This window comes from Hemiscyllium ocellatum, unplaced genomic scaffold (genome assembly GCF_020745735.1).
Source record: "Hemiscyllium ocellatum isolate sHemOce1 unplaced genomic scaffold, sHemOce1.pat.X.cur. scaffold_847_pat_ctg1, whole genome shotgun sequence".
In the NCBI taxonomy this organism is placed as follows: Eukaryota; Metazoa; Chordata; class Chondrichthyes; order Orectolobiformes; family Hemiscylliidae; genus Hemiscyllium; species Hemiscyllium ocellatum.
Window position 1 is genome coordinate 63916 of NW_026869266.1, and position 24989 is coordinate 88904.

General features: G+C 55.5%; 1 protein-coding gene across 2 annotated transcripts; it reads right to left on the minus strand.

The window, feature by feature from the left end:
• Positions 1-2375: 2375 nt before the first annotated feature.
• LOC132814493 (mitochondrial import receptor subunit TOM40B-like) lies at positions 2376-23751 on the minus strand. 2 transcript variants are annotated; one of them, XM_060823499.1, is made up of 10 exons: positions 23484-23751; positions 22603-22670; positions 19145-19234; positions 17498-17599; positions 15322-15427; positions 15069-15191; positions 11994-12070; positions 9711-9813; positions 7767-7942; positions 2376-4952 (listed from the first exon to the last, which is right to left on the minus strand). In XM_060823499.1, the coding sequence occupies exons 1-9, from the start codon at positions 23563-23565 to the stop codon at positions 7803-7805; spliced, it is 891 nt and encodes a 296-aa protein (XP_060679482.1). In that variant the 5' UTR covers positions 23566-23751; the 3' UTR covers positions 2376-4952; positions 7767-7802. The 2 variants fall into 2 exon arrangements, with proteins under 2 accessions (XP_060679482.1, XP_060679483.1); XM_060823500.1 differs by lacking the exons at positions 22603-22670; positions 23484-23751 and adding an exon at positions 20062-20422.
• Positions 23752-24989: the final 1238 nt, after the last annotated feature.

Here is a 24989-nt window from a genome sequence, read left to right on the forward strand (position 1 = left end):
TTTGAGATGAGGAATTCAACTTTCTGGTCTTCCTTCCTATCGGAAAGATGTTGTGAAACTTGAAAGGGCTCAGAAAAGATTTACAAGGATGTGTCCAGGGTCTGAGCTACAGGGAGAGGCTGAACAGGCTGGGGCTGTTTTCCCTGGAGCGTCAGAGGCTGAGGGGTGACCTTATAGAGGTTTATAAAATCATGAGGGACATGGATAGGATAAATAGACAAAGTCTTTTCCCTGGGGTGGGGGAGTCCAGAACTAGAGGGGCATAGGTTTAGGGTGAGAGGGGAAAGATATAAAAGGGACCTAAGGGGCAACTTTTTCACACGGGGGTGGAGTGTTGTGTTGAGGATCCCTGCAGTGTCAAAACATGCCCTTTGGCCCAACAAGTCAACACCAACCCTCCAAAGAGTAATCCACTCAGACATAATCCATTACATTTACCCCTAATGTATCTAATTTAGCATGGCCAATCCAGCCTAACCTGCACATCCCTGAACACTATGGGGTAATTTAGCATGGCCAATCCACCCTAACCTGCACCTCTTTGGACTATGGGAGGAAACCGAGGCACCTGGAGGAAACCCACACAGACACAGGGAGAATATGCCTGAGACTGGAATCGAACCCGGGTCCCTAGCGCTGTGAGGCAGCAGTGCTAACCCACTGGGCCACCGTGGTGGAGGTTGGTACAACATTTAAAAAGCTTCCAGATGGGTATATGCATTGGAAAGTTTCAGAGGGATATGGGCCAAGTGCCGGTAGGTGGGACTAGATTGGGTTGGGATATCTGGTCGGCATGGACGAGATGGACTGAAGGGTCTGTTTCCATGCTGTGCATCTCTACGACTATAAGCTGTCACCTTTTTGCTATGATTTACGAGCACGTTGACTGCAATAAATAGGCTTTCTTTGTTCATGGCTTGCTATGTATATTCTTATAACCGGAATTAAGCTAGTTCTACTCAGTAGCTTAACCAAACTTTCACGTATGACTGAGCCCGGTGAGTCGTGACAAACAATTTATACAGAATGGTTCAACAGTAACAAAGCTTGTGGCTCGTCAAAGCTTTTAAGAGAGGTACGTGACGAGGTTTATGGTTTTAATTGGCGGCCAGACTTGGAGATGGGCTCAAGAGTCCAACATTCTGTGGTTGGTATTGCCAGGAAGCCCTGGGTGTGTCGGAGAGGACTTCCACAGCGGGCAATTCTCTCTCTCTCCTGAAAAAGTCAGGATTCTTAAAAAGCAGGTCCAGTGGGAAGTGCCCACCTCCGTCTCCCATGGAAGTGCGTACAGGAACCTGAGGAAAGAGGATACCAAATAATCTGTATTACCTCATTAAACCTGGCAATGATACTCAAAGACCTAGGTCCAACTGACTGACCACTGAGGTCTGAAGATTTTCCCTCATTTTTCCGTGGTCAGCATTTCGATCTTGTCAACAGAAAACTCGGGCAACGAGAGGTCATCCTGTTTGTGATCCTCTGAGTACAAAACCTTAGCTCCATTGTTCTTGCATTGGATAAAAGAAAATCTCATTCCCACACACTGATTCCTTGTGTGAACATCTTTGCAGTTATGGGGATGTAGTGTAGCTCCAGAATGCAGTTTTGTTGTTCACCCATTTCGCCAGATTTTCAGCCTCTGTCCCCTACACCCTTCCCGATCTTTGTCACCACCTACCTCCGGCCACTACACACTCCCTCCCTAACTCTGTCACCCCCTCCAGTTCCTTCATCCTGCCCGGTCTCTGTCACCCCCCTCTCAACCCCTACATCCCTCCCTATCTGTGTAACCCCCTCCAGCCCCTACACCCCCTCCCTGTATCTGTAACACCCTCCAGCCCCTACACCCCCTCCCTATCTCTGTCACCCCCTCCAGCCCCTAGACACCCTCCCTGCATCTGTAACACCCCTCCACCCCTCCCTATCTGTCACCCCTCCAGCCCCGACACCCCCACCGTCTGTCACCCCTCCAGCCCCGACACGCCCCTCCCTGTCTCTGTAAACCCCTCCACCCCCTCCCTATCTCTGTAATCCCCTCCAGCCCCTACACCCCGCCCTGTAACATTAGATTGCAGAGAGTGGGAGGAGTGTACCTGCTGAGAGACATTACTGAGATGTCGAGGGTTATCAGTGCTGGGGTTAGGTGACAGAGCTGAGCAGAGGTGTGTGTGCTGGGGATGGTTTGAGAGATGAGTGAGGTGTGTCTGCAGGAGGAAGCACTGAGGGCAACAAAGGGGTTTGTAAATAGGGTCAGACTATTGAAAAGGAAATGTTGCCTGACAGACGAAAGCTGATATAAACACAGACTGTGCACAGTTAGACTGAGGTCAACAGAGATCATCACAGAATCAGACCCACACACGCTCATCGATACGTTCGGTGGATTTCAATATTTTATTCATTTCCTCATATACAGATATCCAATTGATTAACACAAGCTATTGGAGAAAATCAGATCTGGTCACCCTCCTTATCATTTCAGCGAATCACTCTCTCTGTCAGGGACCCGAAAAGGGAGTCTTTCTGTCAGGGATACTATTTAACCAGGGCTCATCGTCTCTCTCTCTCTCTGTCAGGGACCCTGTTTAAAGTGGGACTCAGTCCCTGTCTGTCTGTCTCTCTCTCTGCCCCTCCCAGTTAGGGACCCTGTTTATAGAGGGACTCTCTCTCTCTCTGCCCCTCCCAGTTAGGGACCCTGTTTATAGAGGGACTCTCTCTCTCTCTGCCCCTCCCAGTTAGGGACCCTGTTTATAGAGGGACTCTCTCTCTCTGCCCCTCCCAGTTAGGGACCCTGTTTATAGAGGGACTCTCTCTCTCTCTCTCTGCCCCTCCCAGTTAGGGACCCTGTTTATAGAGGGACTCTCTCTCTCTCTCTCTGCCCCTCCCAGTTAGGGACCCTGTTTATAGAGGGACCTTCACAGCCAAAAAGAAAATGATGTTCCCTCTGCCTCCCTCCCTCCATCCCTCTCATGCGCCCATCCAAACGAACTGGTGATCGTTTTAATGAGAAGTGGACTGGAGGCCGTGACTTTAATGGACTGGACACCCCTACACAATACTGACATAGCTCAGACTGTCAGGGGTGGGTCATTACAGAACATGATAGCTTGGGAATCCAAGCGTGACTCTCAGAGACGTGGAGCCAGGGACTGGACATCAACATTGTACTAAATGCTGCAAAGGTCAACTACAGGATGCATTTCACAAAGGGCCACGACAAAGTGACATACAACATTCGCTACATCACACTCGGAGCACCGTGCACAGTTCTGGTCTCTGTATCCCTCAGTTAGACCACACTTGGAGCACCGTGCACAGTTCTGGTCTCTGTATCCCTCAGTTAGACCACACTTGGAGCACCGTGCACAGTTCTGGTCCCCACGTACTTTGATGCAATGACCAGAACCCAGGGGGCGATAAGGCAATCACTGACCAATCCAATTGGAAATTCAGCAGAAAATTCCCCCAGAGAGCGGGAGAATATGGAATGCATTCCGACATGGAGTGGTCAACGGATAATCACAGAGGGAAGAAATGGTGGCGAGGAGACACTGCTGGAGTTGAGGGAAAGATCGAGGGGTCAAGGAGGTTCCCGTGGAGTTGGGAAAGGGAACAGAGTGGATTGACCAAATGGCCCGGTCTTTGTTGTGATAACGTCCTCGCCTTTTGTAGAGTGGTGAGCTTCTGATGCTCCCTATTCTTCTTCCTTGTTGACGGAATTCCAGGATTCGGACCCAGCCACACTGAGGGGAATGGCGATATATTCCCGAGGCGGGATGGGGAGGGGCTCGGAGGGGAACTTGCAGGGGGCTGGTGTTCCCATGTACCTGCTGCCCCTTGTCCTTCAGGATGGAAGTGGCCGTGGGGTTTGGAAGGTGCTGCCTGAGGGGCTTTGGGGGATTTCTGCAGGGCACCTTGTAGATGGTCCACACTGCGGCTACTGAGTGTCGGTGGGGGGAGGGAGGGAGGGAGGGGGTGTTTGTGGGTGGGGGGGGGCGAATCAAGTGGGGGGCTGCTTTGTCCCTGGAGGGGGTAGAGCTTCTTTGAGTGTTGTTGGAGCTGCCCCCATCCAGGGGCAAGTGGGCAGTATTCCCTCACACCCTCCTGACCTGGGCCTTGTAGATGGTGGGACAGGGTTTGGGGGGAGAGTCAGGAGGGGAGTTACAGGATTCCCAGCCTCTGACCTGCTCCTGTAGCCGCTGGGTTTATGTGGGGGAGTCCAGTTGGGTTTCTGGTCAACGGTAACCCCCAGGATGATGACAGTGGGGGATTCTGGGATGATAATACCGTTGAATGTCAAGGGGAAGTGGTTAGAGTGTCTCTTATTGGCGATGGTCATTGTCTGGCGTTTGTGTAACTTGCCACTGGTCAGCCGAAGCCTGGATATTGTCCAGATCTTGTTGCAGTTGAGCGCGGACTGCTTCAGTATCTGAGCAGTCGCAATTGGTGCTGGACACTGTGCAATCATCCCCCCTTCGGACCTTATGACAGAGGGAAGGACATTGATGAAGCAGTTGAAGATGGTTGGGGCCTGGGACACGACCCTGAGGGACTCCAGCAGAGATGTCCTGGAGCTGGGCTGACCCTCCAACAACCACAACCACCGTCATTCAGGTGGAGAGCCGCTGCCCGTGACCGCCCCTGACCAACCTGCACCAGCCGCTTCTCGTTGACATCATCATCCCTGAAGGAACCGAGAGGAAGGTCCACTGCCCCCGAAGGGTTCACTTAGATTTCGCCCCACAGATGCGACCAGACCTGATGAGCTTTTCCAGCAACTTCGGTTTCGGATTGACATCGTCCCCAGTTCTTTTCGGTTTTTTTTTGGTTTAGAAAGAATTGTGTCCGTCCAATGAGACAATTCGATCCTTCAACCAGCTTGATCAGACCACGACGTGACTTGTCAACATTTCAAAATAGGCCGACATCATCGAACCCCAATAGTTTACCCCCTTTAAACGGCAGAGGGGGAATGTTTCATCCCGTTGCAGGACAGGAGAGACAGAGAAAAACGGCCAAGCTCAGACGGGGATGGAGGGGGAAATCGAGCTCAGAACAGAAGTCTTGCTCCAAAGCGGTGCATAATCCTGATCACACAGCACTGAGGGAGGGCCGCAATGTCGGAGGGTCAGTACTGAGGGAGTGCCGCACTGTCGGAGGATCAGTACTGAGGGAGGGCCGCACTGTCGGAGGGTCAGTGCTGAGGGAGGGCCGCACTGTCGGAGGGGCAGTGCTGAGGGAGGGCCGCACTGTCGGAGGGTCAGTACTGAGGGAACCCCGCACTGTCGGAGGGTCAGTACTGAGGGAACGCCGCACTGTCGGAGGGTCAGTGCTGAGGGAGGGCCGCACTGTCGGAGGGTCAGTGCTGAGGGAGGGCCGCACTGTCGGAGGGTCAGTGCTGAGGGAGCGCCGCACTGTCGGAGGGTCAGTGCTGAGGGAGCGCCGCACTGTCGGAGGATCACTACTGAGGGAGAGCCGCACTGTCAGAGGATCACTACTGAGGGAGAGCCGCACTGTCAGAGGGTCAGTGCTGAGGGAGAGCCGCACTGTCAGAGGGTCAGTACTGAGGGAGCCCCGCACTGTCGGAGGGTCAGTGCTGAGGGAGGGCCGCACTGTCGGAGGGTCAGTACTGAGGGAGGGCCGCACTGTCGGAGGGTCAGTACTGAGGGAGGGCCGCACTGTCGGAGGGTCAGTGCTGAGGGAGCCCCTCACTGTCGGAGGGTCAGTACTGAGGGAGCGCCGCACTGTCGGAGGGTCAGTGCGGAGGGAGCCCCTCACTGTCGGAGGGTCAGTACTGAGGGAGCGCCGCACTGTCGGAGGGTCAGTACTGAGGGAGGGCCGCACTGTCTGAGGGTCAGTACTGAGGGAGAGCCGCACTGTCTGAGGGTCAGTGCTGAGGGAGGGCCGCACAGTCGGAGGGTCAGTGCTGAGGGAGGGCCGCACTGTCGGAGGGTCAGTACTGCGGGAGGGCCGCACTGTCGGAGGGTCAGTACTGAGGGAGGGCCGCACTGTCGGAGGGTCAGTACTGAGGGAGCCCCGCACTGTCGGAGGGTCAGTACTGAGGGAGCCCCGCACTGTCTGAGGGTCAGTACTGAGGGAGAGCCGCACTGTCTGAGGGTCAGTACTGAGGGAGAGCCGCACTGTCGGAGGGTCAGTGCTGAGGGAGTGCCGCACTGTCGGAGGGTCAGTGCCGAGGGAGGGACGCACTGTCGGGAGGATCAGTACTGAGGGAGCGCCGCACTGTCGGAGGGTCAGTACTGAGGGAGGGCCGCACTGTCTGAGGGTCAGTACTGAGGGAGAGCCGCACTGTCTGAGGGTCAGTACTGAGGGAGCCCCGCACTGTCGGAGGGTCAGTACTGAGGGAGCCCCGCACTGTCGGAGGGTCAGTGCTGAGGGAGGGCCGCACTGTCGGAGGGTCAGTGCTGAGGGAGCGCCGCACTGTCGGAGGGTCAGTGCTGAGGGAGCGCCGCACTGTCGGAGGATCACTACTGAGGGAGAGCCGCACTGTCAGAGGATCACTACTGAGGGAGAGCCGCACTGTCAGAGGGTCAGCGCTGAGGGAGAGCCGCACTGTCAGAGGGTCAGTACTGAGGGAGGGCCGCACTGTCGGAGGGTCAGTGCTGAGGGAGGGCCGCACTGTCGGAGGGTCAGTGCTGAGGGAGGGCCGCACTGTCGGAGGGTCAGTGCTGAGGGAGGGCCGCACTGTCGGAGGGTCAGTGCTGAGGGAGGGCCGCACTGTCGGAGGGTCAGTGCTGAGGGAGGGCCGCACTGTCGGAGGATCACTACTGAGGGAGAGCCGCACTGTCAGAGGGTCAGAGCTGAGGGAGAGCCGCACTGTCAGAGGGTCAGTACTGAGGGAGCCCCGCACTGTCGGAGGGTCAGTACTGAGGGAACGCCGCACTGTCGGAGGGTCAGTACTGAGGGAGCCCCGCACTGTCGGAGGGTCAGTACTGAGGGAGCCCCGCACTGTCGGAGGGTCAGTGCTGAGGGAGCGCCGCACTGTCGGAGGGTCAGTACTGAGGGAGCCCCGCACTGTCGGAGGGTCAGTACTGAGGGAGCGCCGCACTGTCGGAGGGTCAGTACTGAGGGAGCGCCGCACTGTCGGAGGGTCAGTACTGAGGGAGTGCCGCACTGTCGGAGGGTCAGTGCTGAGGGAGGGCCGCACTGTCGGAGGGTCAGTCCTGAGGGAGCGCCGCACTGTCGGAGGGTCAGTCCTGAGGGAGCGCCGCACTGTCGGAGGGTCAGTCCTGAGGGAGCGCCGCACTGTCGGAGGGTCAGTCCTGAGGGAGCGCCGCACTGTCGGAGGGTCAGTACTGAGGGAATGCCGCACTGTCGGAGGGTCACTACTGAGGGAACGCCGCAATGAATATCACCGGGACACCTCTGCAGGTTGCCCTGCAGTGACCTTGGCCTCCCTCAGTCACTCTGTAACCTCCCGTGACCCTCCATCTCTGTCACTGGGGACCACGCCTCCCTCCCTCCCTCTCTGATCCTGTCTGTTTCCGATATGTTGCGTGCTGCATGATTCCCGCTGCTCCGGGAGATTCCGCCGGCGCCGGCTCCATCTGCACTCCTCCGGGATTTCCAGTGCGCGACCCCCTGCCTGCCCGCAGGGGCGAGTGCCAATCCCAGATGGCGTGGAAAGTCGAACAAGTGGGCTGGGCGTGGAACCGAACACGTTGTGGCGTACCCCAACCCGCCCCCCCACCCCCTTTTCCAGTGACCCCTTCCTCCCCCCAACCCCAATCCCTGGAGTGTCGCCTCACCCGGAACGCCGCGATGTCGGAATTCTGTGGGTCCACTCAACAGACTGTGACACTGAAGCCATACTGGAACTTGCCCTTCATGTGGTCCATGAAGGCGCCCAGGGCAAAGGTCAGAGGTAAAGGGGCGAGCTTCTTCTCCAGGACGCCCCCCACGACCCAGTTGCTGTCCAGGGAGCCTGCGGGTCAGAGGGGAGAGGTCAGCTCCTGCGGTTCACCCCTCCTCCCCTCTTGCCTGCTTCCCTCCTGGTAACAAGGGAACATCACTGCACTCAACTGAAGACACCACCCCCCCACCTCGTTCCTCAACCCTCCCCCTCACCTTCCCAAACGCTGTGGGACTCTGTCGTTAAACGGCGGCGACATGGCAGCTCAGTGGTTAGCGCTAATGCCTCATTGTGCCAGGGACCCGGGTTCGATCCCAGCCTCGGGTGACTCTCTGTGTGGAGTTTGCACATTCTCCCCATGTCTGTGTGAGTTTCCTCCAGGTTCCTCCCACAGTCCAAAGATATGCAGGTTAGGGTGGATTGGCCATGCTAAATTACCCACAGTGCTCAGGGATGTGCAGGTTAGGGTGGATTGGCCATGCTAAATTACCCACAGTGCTCAGGGATGTGCAGGTTAGGGTGGATTGGCCATGCTAAATTACCCACAGTGCTCAGGGATGTGCAGGTTAGGGTGGATAGGACATGCTAAATTACCCCACAGTGCTCAGGGATGTGCAGGTTAGGGTGGATAGGCCATGCTAAATTACCCCATAGTGCTCAGGGATGTGTAGGTTAGGGTGGGTTGGCCATGCTAAATTACCCCATAGTGCTCAGGGATGTGTAGGTTAGGGTGGATTGGCCATGCTAAATTACCCATAGTGCTCAGGGATGTGTAGGTTAGGGTGGATTGGCCATGCTAAATTACCCATACTGCTCAGGGATGTGCAGGTTAGGGTGGATTGACCATGCTAAATTACCCCATAGTGCTCAGGGATGTGCAGGTTAGGGTGGATTGGCCATGCTAAATTACCCATAGTGTTCAGGGATGTGCAGGTTAGGGTGGATTGGCCATGCTAAATTACCCCACAGTGCTCAGGGATGTGCAGTTTAGGGTGGATAGGCCATGCTAAATTACCCCATAGTGCTCAGGGATGTGTAGGTTAGGGTGGGTTGGCCATGCTAAATTACCCATAGTGCTCAGGGATGTGTAGGTTAGGGTGGATTGGCCATGCTAAATTACCCATAGTGCTCAGGGATGTGCAGGTTAGGGTGGATTGGCCATGCTAAATTACCCATAGTGCTCAGGGATGTGCAGGTTAGGGTGGATTGGCCATGCTAAATTACCCATAGTGCTCAGGGATGTGCAGGTTTAGGGTGGATTGGCCATGCTAAATTACCCCATAGTGTTCAGGGATGTGCAGGTTAGGGTGGATTGGCCATGCTAAATTACCCATAGTGCTCAGGGATGTGCAGGTTAGGGTGGATTGGCCATGCTAAATTACCCCATAGTGCTCAGGGATGTGTAGGTTAGGGTGGATTGGCCATGCTAAATTACCCCATAGTGCTCAGGGATGTGTAGGTTAGGGTGGATTGGCCATGCTAAATTACCCCATAGTGCTCAGGGATGTGTAGGTTAGAGTGGATAGGCCATGCTAAATTACCCATAGTGTTCAGGGATGTGCAGGCTAGGTGCACTGGTCAGGGGTAAATGTAGAGTTTTCGAGTCGGGGAATGGGTCTGGGCGGGTTCTTTCTCAGAGGGTGGGTGTGGACCTGTTCCCATATTGTGGGGGATTGTATCCTGTGATAAACTCTGGCCGAATCAGCGCTCCCTCATGCTTGGGTCAGTCTCTTGTACGTTTGCTGGACAGCTGCTCGCGCGTGGCGGGGAGGGTTCCCTCCGTGTACGTTCAGCTCAGAGCCCCCTGCGGCGCTGACCGTGCCAGGAGCTGCGGCCTCACCTCGGAACACCATCTTTGCCTGTGGGAGGTCGAGCTGGTACCCGAACGAGAAGGCTGTCTCCCGGGTCTGGGAGCTCGCCTCAAACTCCACGCCCACCTGAACCTGCAGGGAAAGAAGGGAGCTCTCCATCAGCAGCGTCCAGCACAGAGACAGACCCACCGTTCAAGCAGCATCCCAAACTCAACTGGTCTCCTTCCTAGCGGAAAGATGTTGTGAAACGTGAAAGGGTTCAGAAAAGATTTACAAGGATGTTGCCAGGGTTGGAGGGTCTGAGCTACAGGGAGAGGCTGAACAGGCTGGGGCTGTTTTCCCTGGAGCGTCGGAGGCTGAGGGGTGACCTTATAGAGGTTTATAAAATCATGAGGGGCATGGATAGGATAAATAGACAAAGTGTTTTCCCTGGGGTGGGGGAGTCCAGAACTAGAGGGGCATAGGTTTAGGGTGAGAGGGGAAAGATATAAAAGGGACTTAAGGGGCAACTTTTTCCCCCAGAGGGTGGGACGTGTATGGAATGAGCTGCCAGAGGAAGTGGTGGAGGTTGGTACAATTACAGCATTTAAGAGGCATCTGGATGGGTATATGAACAGGAAGGGTTTGGGGGGATATGGGCCGGGTGCTGGCAGGTGGGACTAGATTGGGTTGGGATATCTGGGTCAGCATGGACAAGAGGGACCGAAGGGTCCTGTAAATCTGTATGACTCTCGTCCCATCTGCCTGCTCCTGGCCCATATCGTTTACCAAATGTCTTTTAAACACTGTCACTGTACCCGCACCCACCACTTCCCCCACACGTGAACCACCCTCTGTGTAAAGTCATTGCCCCTCATGTTATTTTTGAACCTCTCTCCTCCCACCCTCAAAATATGCCCCTCCTTTTGTCTTGAAATTCCCCCACCCTATGGAAAATACACCTGCCATTCACTTTATCTATACCCCTCAGGGTTTTATAAACCTCTCTAAGGTCACCTCCTGTGTTCCACTAATAAAAGCCCCCGTCCAGCCCAAGCCCCCCCCCCACCAAACCCGGTAACCTCCCGGTAAATCCCTTCTGAACCCTCTCCAGCTTAACAATCTCCTTCCTGTAACAGGGCGACCGGAACTGGACACAGTGCTCCAGACGAGACCTCACCAATGTCCTGTACAACCCCAACATGGCATCCCCAACTCCTGTACTCCAAGGACTGAGCAATGAAGGCAAGCATGCTCAACGCCTTCTTAACCCCCTGCCCTGTCTATATGTGAGACAAACTCCACAGAATGAGGTCCCTGAACCCCTAACTCCCTCTGTTCTCCAGCACTACCCAGGGCCCTACCATTAAATGGATAAATCCTGCTGGTGTGGGTTTAACCAAACTGCAGCGCCTCGTATTTACCCAGAGTAATCTTCGTCTGCCACTCCTCAAAATGTTGACCCAATTGAATATGAGCTGTCCACTCGACCGACCAATCCTGGCATCACCCACAAACTTCCGAACCGTGCCTTCTATATTCTCAAGTCAAACATTTATACAACTGACAAACAGAAGGGGACGCAGCCCTGTGGAACACTGCTGGTGAGAGACCTCCAGTTGGAAAAGCAACCCTTTGGCGATGGAAAAAGGGCACGCGAAGGGTCGGGAGAGGGGTCAGTGCAGCACCTCACCAGGCTCGGATCGGATCGGATGTGTGAGCACACCCCACTAACCTCACCGCGGCTCCTCTGCTCAACAGAGCGGCCTCCAAGCAATGGGATTGACCGGGTCGGAGGGGACAGAATTCCCAAGTCTCGGCGGCGACCCGTTCTGCCACTCTCTCTCGGGAACAGGGACGGCTCTGAGCTGATCACACTGCCGCCGAGCCCTGGGATCTTTCCACTCCCGCCCACCACCACCATCACCCCTCTGCTAAAACATCCATCAAAGCGCCCTGCGGGACAGCCGAAAACCTGGGGAACGACGATGCAAGTTTGACGTGCGTTCTACGGTCGCCGCGCCACCCCGATATTTACCCTCCGTGCTGCGTAAAGCCCCTCCCAGGGTCACCGCCCCTGTTCCCTGTGTTTGATTAGTTTGCTGTCATCTGCTGTCCAGCGCAGTGAGGTTGGAAGGATCAGTGTACATGCATCTCTGCCTCCTCCTCCTGCACACCCCCAGTGACACCTTGCTCTGCCTCACAGCAGGAAGCCCTGTTTCACTATTCCCACAGTGCTCTGCTTCACCGTCTGGGTTGACTGACCCAGGGTGGAAGGGGACAGACTCTGCCAGCCAACCCTGCACTGAGCACAGGTCTCACACGACACTCACCTGATCATTGGCCCTGTGGTAGTAGCTGACGTGAGCCCCACCGCGACCGATGTTCAGGGTGGCGATCCACTGAGGGGCTGGGGAACAGGAACAAGGACAGTCTGAGATGGAGCCCGCGCTGGGACACTCTCTCATAGACCTCCCCGCCCCCCCAACACCCCCCTCACTGTAACACTCTCTGATATACCCCACACCCCCTCACTGTAACACTCTCTGATATACCCCACACCCCCTCACTGTAACACACTGATATACCCCACACCCCCTCACTGTAACACTCTCTGATATACCCCACAGCCCCCCTCACTGTAACACTCTCTGATATACCCCACACCCCCCTCACTGTAACGCTCTCTGATATACCCCACACCCCCTCACTGTAACGCTCTCTGATATACCCCACACCCCCTCACTGTAACACTCTCTGATATACCCCACACCCCCTCACTGTAACACTCTCTGATATACCCCACACCTTCTCACTGTAACACTCTCTGATGTACCCCACACCCCCCTCACTGTAACACTCTCTGATATACCCCACACCCCCTCACTGTAACACTCTCTTATATACCCCACACACCCCTCACTGTAACACTCTCTGATATACCCCACACCCCCCTCACTGTAACACTCTCTGATATACCCCACACCCCCTCACTGTAACACTCTCTGATATACCCCCACACCCCCTCACTGTGAAATACCCCACCCCCCTCACTGTAACACACTGATATACCCCACACCGCCTCACTGTGACACTCTCTGATATACCCCACACCCCCATCACTGTGACACTCTCTGATATACCCCACACCCCCTCACTGTAACACTCTCTGATATACCCCACACCCCCTCACTGTGATATACCCACACCCCCCTCACTGTAACACTCTCTGATATACCCCACACCCCCTCACTGTAACACTCTCTTATATACCCCACACACCCCTCACTGTAACACACTGATATACCCCACACCCCCTCACTGTAACACTCTCTGATATACCCCACAGCCCCCCTCACTGTAACACTCTCTGATATACCCCACACCCCCCTCACTGTAACACACTGATATACCCCACACCCCCTCACTGTAACGCTCTCTGATATACCCCACACCCCCTCACTGTAACACTCTCTGATATACCCCACACCCCCTCACTGTAACACTCTCTGATATACCCCACACCCCCTCACTGTAACACTCTCTGATATACCCCACACCTTCTCACTGTAACACTCTCTGATGTACCCCACACCCCCCTCACTGTAACACTCTCTGATATACCCCACACCCCCTCACTGTAACACTCTCTTATATACCCCACACACCCCTCACTGTAACACTCTCTGATATACCCCACACCCCCCTCACTGTAACACTCTCTGATATACCCCACACCCCCTCACTGTAACACTCTCTGATATACCCCCACACCCCCTCACTGTGATATACCCCACCCCCCTCACTGTAACACACTGATATACCCCACACCGCCTCACTGTGACACTCTCTGATATACCCCACACCCCCATCACTGTGACACTCTCTGATATACCCCACACCCCCTCACTGTAACACTCTCTGATATACCCCACACCCCCTCACTGTAACACTCTCTGATATACCCCACACCCCCTCACTGTGATATACCCACACCCCCCTCACTGTAACACTCTCTGATATACCCCACACCCCCTCACTGTAACACTCTCTTATATACCCCACACACCCCTCACTGTAACACTCTCTGATATACCCCACACCCCCCTCACTGTAACACTCTCTGATATACCCCACACCCCCCTCACTGTAACACTCTCTGATATACCCCACACCCCCTCACTGTAACACTCTCTGATATACCCCCACACCCCCTCACTGTGATATACCCCACCCCCCTCACTGTAACACACTGATATACCCCACACCGCCTCACTGTGACACTCTCTGATATACCCCACACCCCCCTCACTGTGACACTCTCTGATATACCCCACACCCCCTCACTGTAACACTCTCTGATATACCCCACACCCCCCTCACTGTAACACTCCGATATACCCCACACCCTCCTCACTGTAACACTCTCTGATATACCCCACACCCCTCACTGTAACACTCTCTGAGATACCCCACACCCCCTCACTGTAACACTCTCTGATAGACCCCACACCCCCTCACTGTAACACTCTCTGATACACCCTATACCCCACACCCCCTCACTGTAACACTCTGTGATATACCCCACACCCCCTCACTGTAACACTCTGTGATATACCCCACACCCCCTCACTGTAACACTCTCTGAGATACCCCACACCCCCTCACTGTAACACTCTCTGAGATACCCCACACCCCCTCACTGTAACACTCTCTGAGATACCCCACACCCCCTCACTGTAACACTCTCTGATATACCCCACACCCCCTCACTGTAACACTCTCTGATATACCCCACACCCCCTCACTGTAACACTCTCTGATATACCTCACACCCCCCTCACTGTAACACTCTCTGATATACCCCACACCCCCTCACTGTAACACTCTCTGATATACCTCACACCCCCCTCACTGTAACACACTCTGATATACCTCACACCCCCCTCACTGTAACACTCTCTGATATACCCCACACCCCCTCACTGTAACACTCTCTGATATACCCCACACCCCCTCACTGTAACACTCTCTGATATACCCCACACCCCCTCACTGTAACACTCTCTGATATACCCCACACCCCCTCACTGTAACACTCTCTGATATACCCCACCCCCCTCACTGTAACACTCTCTGATATACCCCACACCCCTCACTGTAACACTCTCTGATATACCCCACACCCCCCCTCACTGTAACACTCTCTGATATACCCCACACCCCTCACTGTAACACTCTCTGATATACCCCACACCCCTCACTGTAACACTCTCTGATATACCCCACACCCCCTCACTGTAACACTCTCTGATATACCCCACACCCCCTCACTGTAACACACTCTGATGTACCCCACACCCCTTCACTGGGACACTCTCTGACAAACCCCTCACGGTGAGACTTACTGGCGTATTTTCCTGCCAACGTAAGGATGGCCCCTTCCTCGTTGGGCCTCCGATGGTAGACGATCTCACCTCCCAGGACCAGGTTCTGGGTGACGCTCTGTAGAAAGTGCCCGACCACAATGGCTGGAGTGAGAGGGGAAGACACACACACACAGAGAGTCAGGCCTGAGGCCTAGCCAACGCCTGATCCGCACCCTCCCACTGCACACCCTGCCGCTGGCACACTCCGCGCTGAGTGTCGGAGCATCCTAACCTGATTCGTTGATGATGTCTGGGTTGCCGAGGGTGACGCTCGCTGTGAAGTTGTCCCCTCGATACTCCGAGTCAAACTGCCAGGTCAGAAACTTGTCCTGCTGCGTCTGGGAAATGGGCGAGATCAAGGCAATTGGTAATCCCCCTAATCCCAGCACCCACTCCCTTCACCCCGGATTCCCCCGGCCAGCTCCCTCTACCCTCTCCAACGCACCCTCCAATGAGATTGTGTGGATCAGCTACCACTGGGTGGTCAAGGACCAGAGCTTACAATTCACAGCCAGAGGCTCTCAGTGGTTAGCACCGCTGCCTCATGGTGACAGGGACCCTGGGTTCAATTCCACTCTCATGCGACTGCGTGGGGTTTGCACATACTCCCCATGTCTGCATGGGTTTCCTCCGGGTGCTCTGGTTTCCTCTCACAGTCCAAAGATGTGTAGGTTAGGGTGGATTGGCCATGCTAAATTACCCATAGTATTCAGAGATGTGTAGGTTAGGGTGGGTTGGCCATGCTAAATTACCCCATAGTGCTCAGGGATGTGCAGGTTAGGGTGGATTGGCCATGCTAAATTACCCCATAGTGCTCAGGGATGTGTAGGTTAGGGTGGATTGGCCGTGCTAAATTACCCATAGTGCTCAGGGATGTGCAGGTTAGGGTGGATTGGCCATGCTAAATTACCCATAGTGCCCAGGGATGTGTAGGTTAGGGTGGATTGGCCATGCTAAATTACCCATAGTGCCCAGGGATGTGCAGGTTAGGGTGGATTGGCCATGCTAAATTACCCATAGTGCTCAGGGATGTGTAGGTTAGGGTGGATTGGCCATGCTAAATTACCCATAGTGCCCAGGGATGTGCAGGTTAGGGTGGATTGGCCATGCTAAATTACCCATAGTGCTCAGGGATGTGCAGGTTAGGGTGGATTGGCCATGCTAAATTACCCATAGTGCCCAGGGATGTGCAGGCGAGGTGGGTTAGCCATGGGGAATGCAGGATTACTGGGATGGGGTGGGATGCTCTTCAGTGCAGACTCGCTGGGCAGAATGGTCTCTTTCTGGACTTTGTGGATTCGATGAGGCTAAAGATGGAGCGATGTTGAGTATTGTTTGTTTTCGGAGACTTGAAGGGATTGAATTTATCAGGGAAAACCATTCCTGCAAGCGGGAGAATCACAAACAGAACGGCACAAGGGTTCGGGCAATTGGTTTATATAAAAAAAATTGGGGTGCCATGTTGGGGTTGTACAGGACATTGATGAGGTCTCGTCTGGAGCACTGTGTCCAGTTCTGGTCGCCCTGTTACAGGAAGGAAATTATTAACCCGGAGAGGGTTCAGAACGGATTTACCGGGAGGGGTTTGAGGTATAAGTATCTTTCTTTCATGGAGATCAAGGAGTAATCTCACAGGAGATGTACAAAATCATGCGAGGCATAAATAAAATGAAGGCAGCTTTCTTTTCCTGAGGGTGGGGATTTTCAAGATTCGGGTGGTGCGCACTTTTGAAACGAGAGGAGAAAGATTTAAAAAAAAAAGAAGACAAGGGACAAATGCTTTTACACAGACAGTGGTTTGTGCGTGGAATGAATCTCTCGAAGACGTGGTGGGTGTGGGTACTGTGACTGAAGATCAGCACGTGTGCAGGACAGGTTTGAAGGGTCAGTGCAGGCAGCTGGGACCAGGTTAGTTTGGGATTTACATGGACCAGTTGGGGCGAAGGCCCCGTTTCCATGGCGACAAGAGGGGAAAGCCGTCTGAGGCCTTGTGACTGAAACGCGCGCTGTCTGAACAGGCAGAGGGAGCAAACTGAACAGGGATGCTGGAGGAATACCAGGAGGAGGGGGAACACCGACAGGGCTGTGGAGGCAGAGGGAGGGTTAACCTGTCAGCTACATCGAAGAGCCCCACGGGCACAGTTGCTGGTTCTGCGGCCCCCATAAAACAGACAGGTGAGCTTTCCAACCACGAGGAACGAGAACGGGATTGGGGAGCAAAGAGACGGTTGCATCCGAACTGAACTGAGTGGCTCTGTTTTGGATTCTACCAATGTGTTGCCATTCTAAAGACGGAGGGCAGGTCAGGGATTGAATGGGGTGGGTAGGGTGTACGGGGTTGGCGAACGCTGGTTACTGGAAGGGACATGACGCTCTGTGAGAGACCGCCCGACAGGAGGCTGCCAGACCTGAAACGCCGCTTTCGCGCGGATCCTCTCGGCCAGCAGGAGGACGCACTGCGCATTTAAGCTTCCGGAACTATCCATTTCACCCACCAGCAGCGGGAAGCTCTACAATGGAAGAGGAACGGAAAACTGAGGTTCAGGACCAAAATCCCCTTCCCGTTCACCCCCACCCCACGCAATCCCAATGGACCCAAACCCCTTCCCATTCACTCCCACCGCACACAATCCCAATGGTCCCAAACCCCTTCCCATTCACTCCCACTGCACACAATCCCAATGGACCCAAACCCCTTCCCGTTCACTCCCACTGCACACAATCCCAATGGACCCAAACCCCTTCCCATTCACTCCCACTGCACACAATCCCAACGGTCCCAAACCCCTTCCCATTCACTCCCACTGCACACAATCCCAATGGACCCAAACCCCTTCCCATTCACTCCCACTGCACACAATCCCAATGGACCCAAACCCCTTCCCATTCACTCCCACCGCACACAATCCCAATGGACCCAAACCCCTTCCCATTCACTCCCACTGCACACAATCCCAACGGTCCCAAACCCCTTCCCATTCACTCACACTGCACACAATCCCAATGGACCCAAACCCCTTCCCATTCACTCCCACCGCACACAATCCCAATGGACCCAAACCCCTTCCCATTCACTCCCACCGCACACAATCCCAATGGTCCCAAACCCCTTCCCATTCACTCCCACCGCACAGAGTCCCAATGGACCCAAACCCCTTCCCATTCACCCCCACTGCACACAATCCCAATGGACCCAAACCCCTTCCCATTCCTTCCCAATCTACACAATCCCAATGGACCCAAACCCCTTCCCATTCACTCCCACCGCACACAGTCCCAATGGTCCCAAACCCTTCCCATTCACTCTGACCATATACAATGTCAATGGAAACAACCTCTGTCCTATTTACTCGCACTGTAGTCAATCCTATGTTCACAAACCCTTTTTTTTCACATCCCCCCCCCCCCCCCCCCGACGCTCAGTAGCAGCGGTGTGGACCATCTACAAGATGCCCTGCAGAAATTCCCCAAAGACCCTCAGGCAGCACCTTCCAAACCCCACGGCCACTTCCATCCAGAAGGACAAGGGGCAGCAGGTACATGGGAACACCAGCCCCTCCCTGCAAGGTCCCCTCCGAGCCCCTCCCCATCTCGCCTCGGGAATATATCGCCGTTCCCCTCAGTGTGGCTGGGTCAGAATCCTGGAATCCCCTCCCTCAGGGCATTGTGGGCCTACCCACAGCACACGGGCTGCAGCGGGTCAAGGAGGCAGCTCACCCCCACCTTCTCAAGGGGGGGGCAACTAGGGACGGGGCAATCAATGTTGGCTACCGTGCCAACATCTGACAGGGGTATTAATAAAAAAGAAACTCCCACAATACACAAACTGACCAAATCTCTTCACATTCAGTGAGAAGAAAATAGGTATTGATGAGGAGTAGGGAATCATGAAAAGGAAGGAGGGAACAATAGGGATGGGTGGAGAGAGCGAGAGAGGCCGAGGATGTGGAAAACCTGCCCCCTGCAGACCGGGAAGCGAGTTACCCAAGGGAATGCACCCCCGCCAACCCCCAACCCCCAACCCAAACAGGTCAGCAGCGCAAACACGGACTTACTTCGCCAGGACCAGCCTGTTGCGTTCCCGAGTACGTTGCGTTGAAGTGGTAATGCGGCGATGTCGAGCTCATGTGGATGGTGTGGGCAGCCTGTGGGAGCACGAGGCAAGAGGTTACAGCGAGGGGCAGAGGGAGCTCCGCTCTCCCGACGGGAGGCCGAGTGGTACTGCCGGCGGACTGTGCAGCCAGAAACCCGGGTAACGCTCTGGCGAACCCGGGTTCGGTCCCCGCCACGGCAGATGGCAGAGCACGAGTCCATTGCTGAAAATCCCGTCTGGCTCATTTGTGTTGAAGATCTGAAACCCCCCGGGAGGGGCCTCTCGGTTCCACGATCGGTCAAATAAACACTAGCAGCTCGGTCTCTTTTAGCAAGTTTTAACAATTTATCATGACACAGGATTTAGTTTATCCAGCAACGCAGGGGTCTATCACCTCACTGTACTTTGGAAAATCTGTGCACAATCTTAAAACACAGACAACTTTTATAGGTTTCTTAACAAACACAATAGCCAATAAAATGACAGATAGACATACAATTAAACCAATGATTTTTCCTGGGAACTGACATGTTTTGCGTGTCTTTAGCTCCGGGACACCTGGTTTCCAAGGTCAATTGGGATACTTTGATAATGTCATATTAGTTAATTCATACAATAAACAGGGCATTGTTTGCTAATCTCTTTCAATTAGTTCAGGAATGCAGTTTGCAGCAGCGTTAGATGCCATTTTGTTATGTTGGTCGCATTGAGGAGCCATTTTGTTATGTTGGTCGCATTGAGGAGCCATTTTGTTATGTTGGTTGCACTGAGGAGCCATTTTGTAGTCAGTAAATCATGCTCCTGGTTGCTCCTGATAACAGCCTCAATCCAGATTTTGGATCCTCAATGTTATTCAGGGAAGGATACTGCCGTCCTTACCTGGTCTGGGCCTACACGTGACTCCAGGCCCTCAGTAATGGGGTTGACCTCTCAGTTGCCCTCTGACATGGCCCAGCAAGCCGCCCAGTTGTACCAACTGCTCCAAAGCCTCAGAGAAATGAAACCGGACGGGTCAGCCGGCATCAGGTCAGACACTGGCAGAAACAGCCCTGCCTACCCTGTGAAGACCCTCCTCACTACCATCGGGGTGGGGGGGCTGGGCTAGTGCCAACGCTGGGTGAGCTCTCTCACAGACTGGGCCAACCACAGCCTGACAGAATCATACTCATGGAGTCCGACCTTATGGACAATGTCCCGGACCCCACCGTCACCACCCCTGGATGTGTCCTGTCACACAGTGGGATACAGAGGGGAGGGGGATGCTCTGGGAGTCCTCCATATTGACTCTGGTCCCCACGAGGCCTTCAGGTTAAACACAGGCAAGGAACCCTCCCACTGGTTCCCCCGTACCACCCTCCCTCGGCTGATGGATCAATACCCCTCCCTCTCCGTGTAGAATCACCCTTAGAGGGTGGTAAGGGCACAGAGGGTGCTCAGGGGGTGGGGCGGGTGGATATCAGTGCCCACCACCAACAGTGGCTCAGGGACAGCAGCATTCCGGATCAAGCCGGTCAGGTCCGAAAGGACATCGCTGCTGGACTGGGGTCTGAGGCAGGTTGGGGTGGGGGGTGTGGGGGAGGGGGAACCAACAGGAGGGAGAAACGCCCGACCCTCATCCTCACCAGCCAGCCGGCTGCAGATGTATCTGTCCATGACAGCGTCGGTGAGAGTGACCACCGCCCTGTCCTTATGGAGACAAAGTCCCACCTTCCCATTGAGAATCCCCTCCATCGGGTTGGGATGGCTCTATCCCCAATGGGACAGACTTCAAACAGACCCAGCAGCTCAAGACTGGGGCATCCATGAGGTGCTGTGGGCCATCAACAGCAGCAGAACGGCCCTCCAGCACAATCTGGGACCTCATGGCCCTGTATATCCCCCTCACTCACCCATTACCGTCAAGCCAGGGGGTCAACCCTGGTTCAATGGAGAGTGCAGGAGGGCATGCTGGGAGCAGCACCGGGCAGGCCGGAGGATGAGATGTCAACCTGATGATGCCACCAAACAGCATCTGCACCAAGTGACGGACAGAGCGAAGCGATCCCACAACTAACGGATCGGATCCCAGGTCCGCAGTCCTGCCACATCTAGTCATGGTGGACGATGAAACAACTCAGTGGAGAAGATCCTCCACAAATATCCCCCTCCTCAATGATGGAGGAGCCCAGCACATCAGCGCAGAAGTGCCGAGTGGATGATGCACCTCAGCCTCCTCCAGTGGTCCCCGGCGTTGCAGAAAGCAGCCTCCAGCCCATTCGATTCACTCCGTGTGATGTCAAGGAACGGGCTGGAGGCGCTGGACACTACAAAGGCTACGGGCCCCGATCACATTCCCGCAATAGTACTGAAGACGTGTGCTCCAGAACGTGCCGCTCCCCGGGCCAAGCTGTTCAAGTACAGTCACGATGAGAGCGGTGCTGGAAAAGCACAGCAGCTCAGGCAGCCTCCGAGGGGCAGGAGAATCGAAACACATCCTGATGAAGGGCTTTTGTCTGAAAACGTTGATTTTCCTGCTCCTCGGACACTGTGCTTTTCCAGCACCGCTCTAATCTAGACTCTAATCCCAGCTGCAACACTGGCATCAACGCGCCAATATTGTCCGAGTATATCCTGAACACAAAAAGCAGGACAAAACCGACCTGGCCAATTTCCATCCCTTCAGTCCAATCTCGACGGAAGGGGTCATCAACAGTGCTCCATCAAGCAGCACGTGCTCAGAGACACCCAGTTTAGGTTTCGCCAGGGCCACTCAGCTCCTGATCTCATTCCAGCTCTGGTTCAAACATAGACAGAAGAGCTGAATTCCAGAGGGGAGGGGAGAGGGACAGCCCTTGACATCAAGGCGGTATATGACCGAGTGTGGCATCAAGGAGCCCTGGCAAAACCGGAACCAATGGGTATCCCAGGCAAACACTCCGCTGGCTAGAGTCATACCTGGCACACAGGGGGATGATCCTGTCCTGGGAGGGTTTGATGGGGGACAGTGTAGAGGGAGCTTTACTCTGTATCTAACCATGTGCCGTCCCTGTCCTGGGAGGGTTTGATGGGGGACAGTGTAGAGGGAGCTTTACACTGTATCTAACCCCGTGCTGTCCCTGTCCTGGGAGTGTTTGATGGGGGACAGTGTAGAGGGAGCTTTACACTGTATCTAACCCCGTGCTGTCCCTGTCCTGGGAATGTTTGATGGGGGACAGTGTAGAGAGAGCTTTACTCTGTATCTAACCCCGTGCTGTCCCTGTCCTGGGAGTGTTTGATGGGGGACAGTGTAGAGGGAGCTTTACTCTGTATCTAACACCGTGCTGTCCCTGTTCTGGGAGTGGTTGATGGGGACAGTGTAGAGGGAGCTTTACTCTGTATCTAACCCCGTGCTGTCCCTGCCCTGGGAGTGTTTGATGAATGAGATGCTTGCTGAATACTGACCTGAAAGTGTTGGCTGAGGTCTTTGTTGATGACCAGCTTGACACCTTCAATCTGTTGTGGGAAAACATCTGTCCGGTTCGGTAAAAGGAAATTTGAAGATTAACGTAAGAGAAGGAACGGGCTACAGAGAGGGAGCCCCACCCTAGACAGGGAACCCCTCTGCCAATGACCTCTCCTCTTCTTCCCATGGACAGCAAATGACCTCTAACCAGCGACTGTCTACCCCCACGACCAAAACAGTGGGCACTGCTGTCTAGGGTGTCCAAGGCCCCGACTCCAGTGTTCCCCCCACCCCCTCCAATGTCAAACCCCTCTGCTCCTCCCATGCCTTTCCCAACCCACGCCACTCACTGTGATAGCTCCTACTGCCCCCTAACCCTTGACCATCCCCATGACTGTCCCCTATTCCCACGGTAAATACCCTCCTGCTGGTGACCTTTGCCCACTCTCCCCGTGGACTGCGCCCTTCCCCCATCGCACTGTAACCCTTGACCCCTCATCCCAAATGACTCATGACCCCCCCCTCCTCCCAAGGACCTTTAGTTCATCAAATGACCCCTGCCCTCCTTCCCGTGACCCCTGCCCTCCTTCCCACCGTGACCCCTGCCCTTTTCCGCATGACCCTCTACTCTTCGCATGACCCCCGACCCCGCATGACCCGCGCCAACCCCCGCATCTCGGTGACCCCCTGACCCGTGTCCCTCACCTCACGACCCTGAGCTCACCCCGTGACCTTTGCCCCTGTGACCCCTGGCACCCCATCCCCATTCACACGCTGGACACCACCCCACCCCCTTGACCCTGCCCACCCCCGCGTGACCCTTGACCCCCCTCTCTGACACTTGACCCACCCCACCCCCCACGCACCGGTGACCCCTGACCTTTGCACCGCCGGTGGAGCCGCTCGAAGCCGCCGGGATTGTGGAGGCGCCGCCGGCGCTCGGCCGCCGCCCGATTCCCCATGGGGCCCGAGGTGGAGAGGGGCCGGTGGGGATCCCCCGGTCATTGGGGGGTGAGGGGGTCGGGGGGGAAATCCCGTCTCTCTCTATTTCCAGCTCTTTGAACAACACCAACCGCCGCCTACGGGCGCCGCCATCTTGGAGTTCCTCCGCGCAGGCGCGCTGCCCACCGTCCGCCGGTGGGACTCCACCCTCCCGACGTCAGTCCGCCGTCGACGCGCTGACGTCTGCCCGGCCGCCGCCGCCTCACCCCGACTTTGGCCTGCCGTCGACGCGCTGACGTCGGCATGGGCCACCGTGTCTCCCTGACGTCAGTCCGCCCTCGACGCGCTGACGTCTGTGCCGCCCGACGTTAGCCTGCCGTCGACGCGCTGACGTCGGCATGGGCCGCCGTGTCTACCTGACGTCAGCCCGCCCTCCACGCCCCCGGCGTCGGCTGGGCCTCTGTGACGTCATTGCCTCATCTTTATAGGGGCCGCTGGAAGGGGGCGGGGCTTGGTGAAGAGGGTGGTGCGGCGGTGATGTCCCCGCCCCAGCAGCGATGAGACCCGGGTTCAAATCCCGGCCCCGTCCCACCGGGAAGGTGGCTCTCCCCAAGGGAGAGGAAAAAGGCCCCCACATTAACATTGGGGATGGAGGCCATTTGGCCCATTCAAAGGAGGCCATTTGGCCCATCCTGGTAACCCTGTCACCTTGTCATCACGTTATTGACTTGTTGAATGTCCTGAGGGAATCATGGCTGACCCACCTCGCCTGCACGGGCGGGAAGAGTTCATTTATGCCCGAAGCCGCCCACTCTCCTGCTCCTCGGATGCTGCCTTTGACCCAGGCTGCGCTTTTCCAGCGCCCACTCTTTTCAACTATGGCAGATCGACCTCCTCGCCGGTTGCGCCCCGGTGTGGCGCCCTCTACATCGGGGGGAGGGAGACAGGACGCCTTCGTGCGGACTGTTTTCAGACAACATCTCTGGGACACCCGCACCATTGCCCCGTGGCTGAACACTTCCAACTCTTCACCCACTTCCCCCCCACCCCCCCGCAACTCCATCATGGATATGCAGGTCCTGGGCCTCATCCAGCGCCGAACCCTACCCACCCAAAAGCCTGGAGGAGGAACGCCTCATCTTCCGCCTCGGAACCCCTGCAACCACGCCTGGACAATGTGGATTTCCTCATTTTCCCCTTCCCCCCCCCCCCAACCTTATCCCAGTCCCAACCCTCCAACTCAGCACCACCCTCCTGACCTGTCCGTCACCTTTCCCAAATACCTGCTCCACCCTCCCAATCTACCACCTTCTCTCTCTCGCCGTCATTTCTTAGCTCCTTCCCCCCAACCCCACCACATCTCACCCTCCCCCCCCAACAATTTATCGCTCAGCACCCTGGCCCACAAACCTCATCCCTCATTCAACTCTCCTGCTCCCTCAGA

Bases quoted from the DNA above. Each gene is read 5' to 3' on its own strand.
- LOC132814493 (XM_060823499.1), bottom strand. From the start codon at position 23,565: ATGGGGAATCGGGCGGCGGCCGAGCGCCGGCGGCGCCTCCACAATCCC. The intron at 15,428-17,497 runs GTCTGGCAGCCT...CCCATTTCCCAG, and splicing joins GCGCGAAAGCGGCGTTTCAG to ACGCAGCAGGACAAGTTTCT. The intron at 7,943-9,710 runs GTGAGGCCGCAG...TCTGACCCGCAG, and splicing joins GGCAAAGATGGTGTTCCGAG to GCTCCCTGGACAGCAACTGG.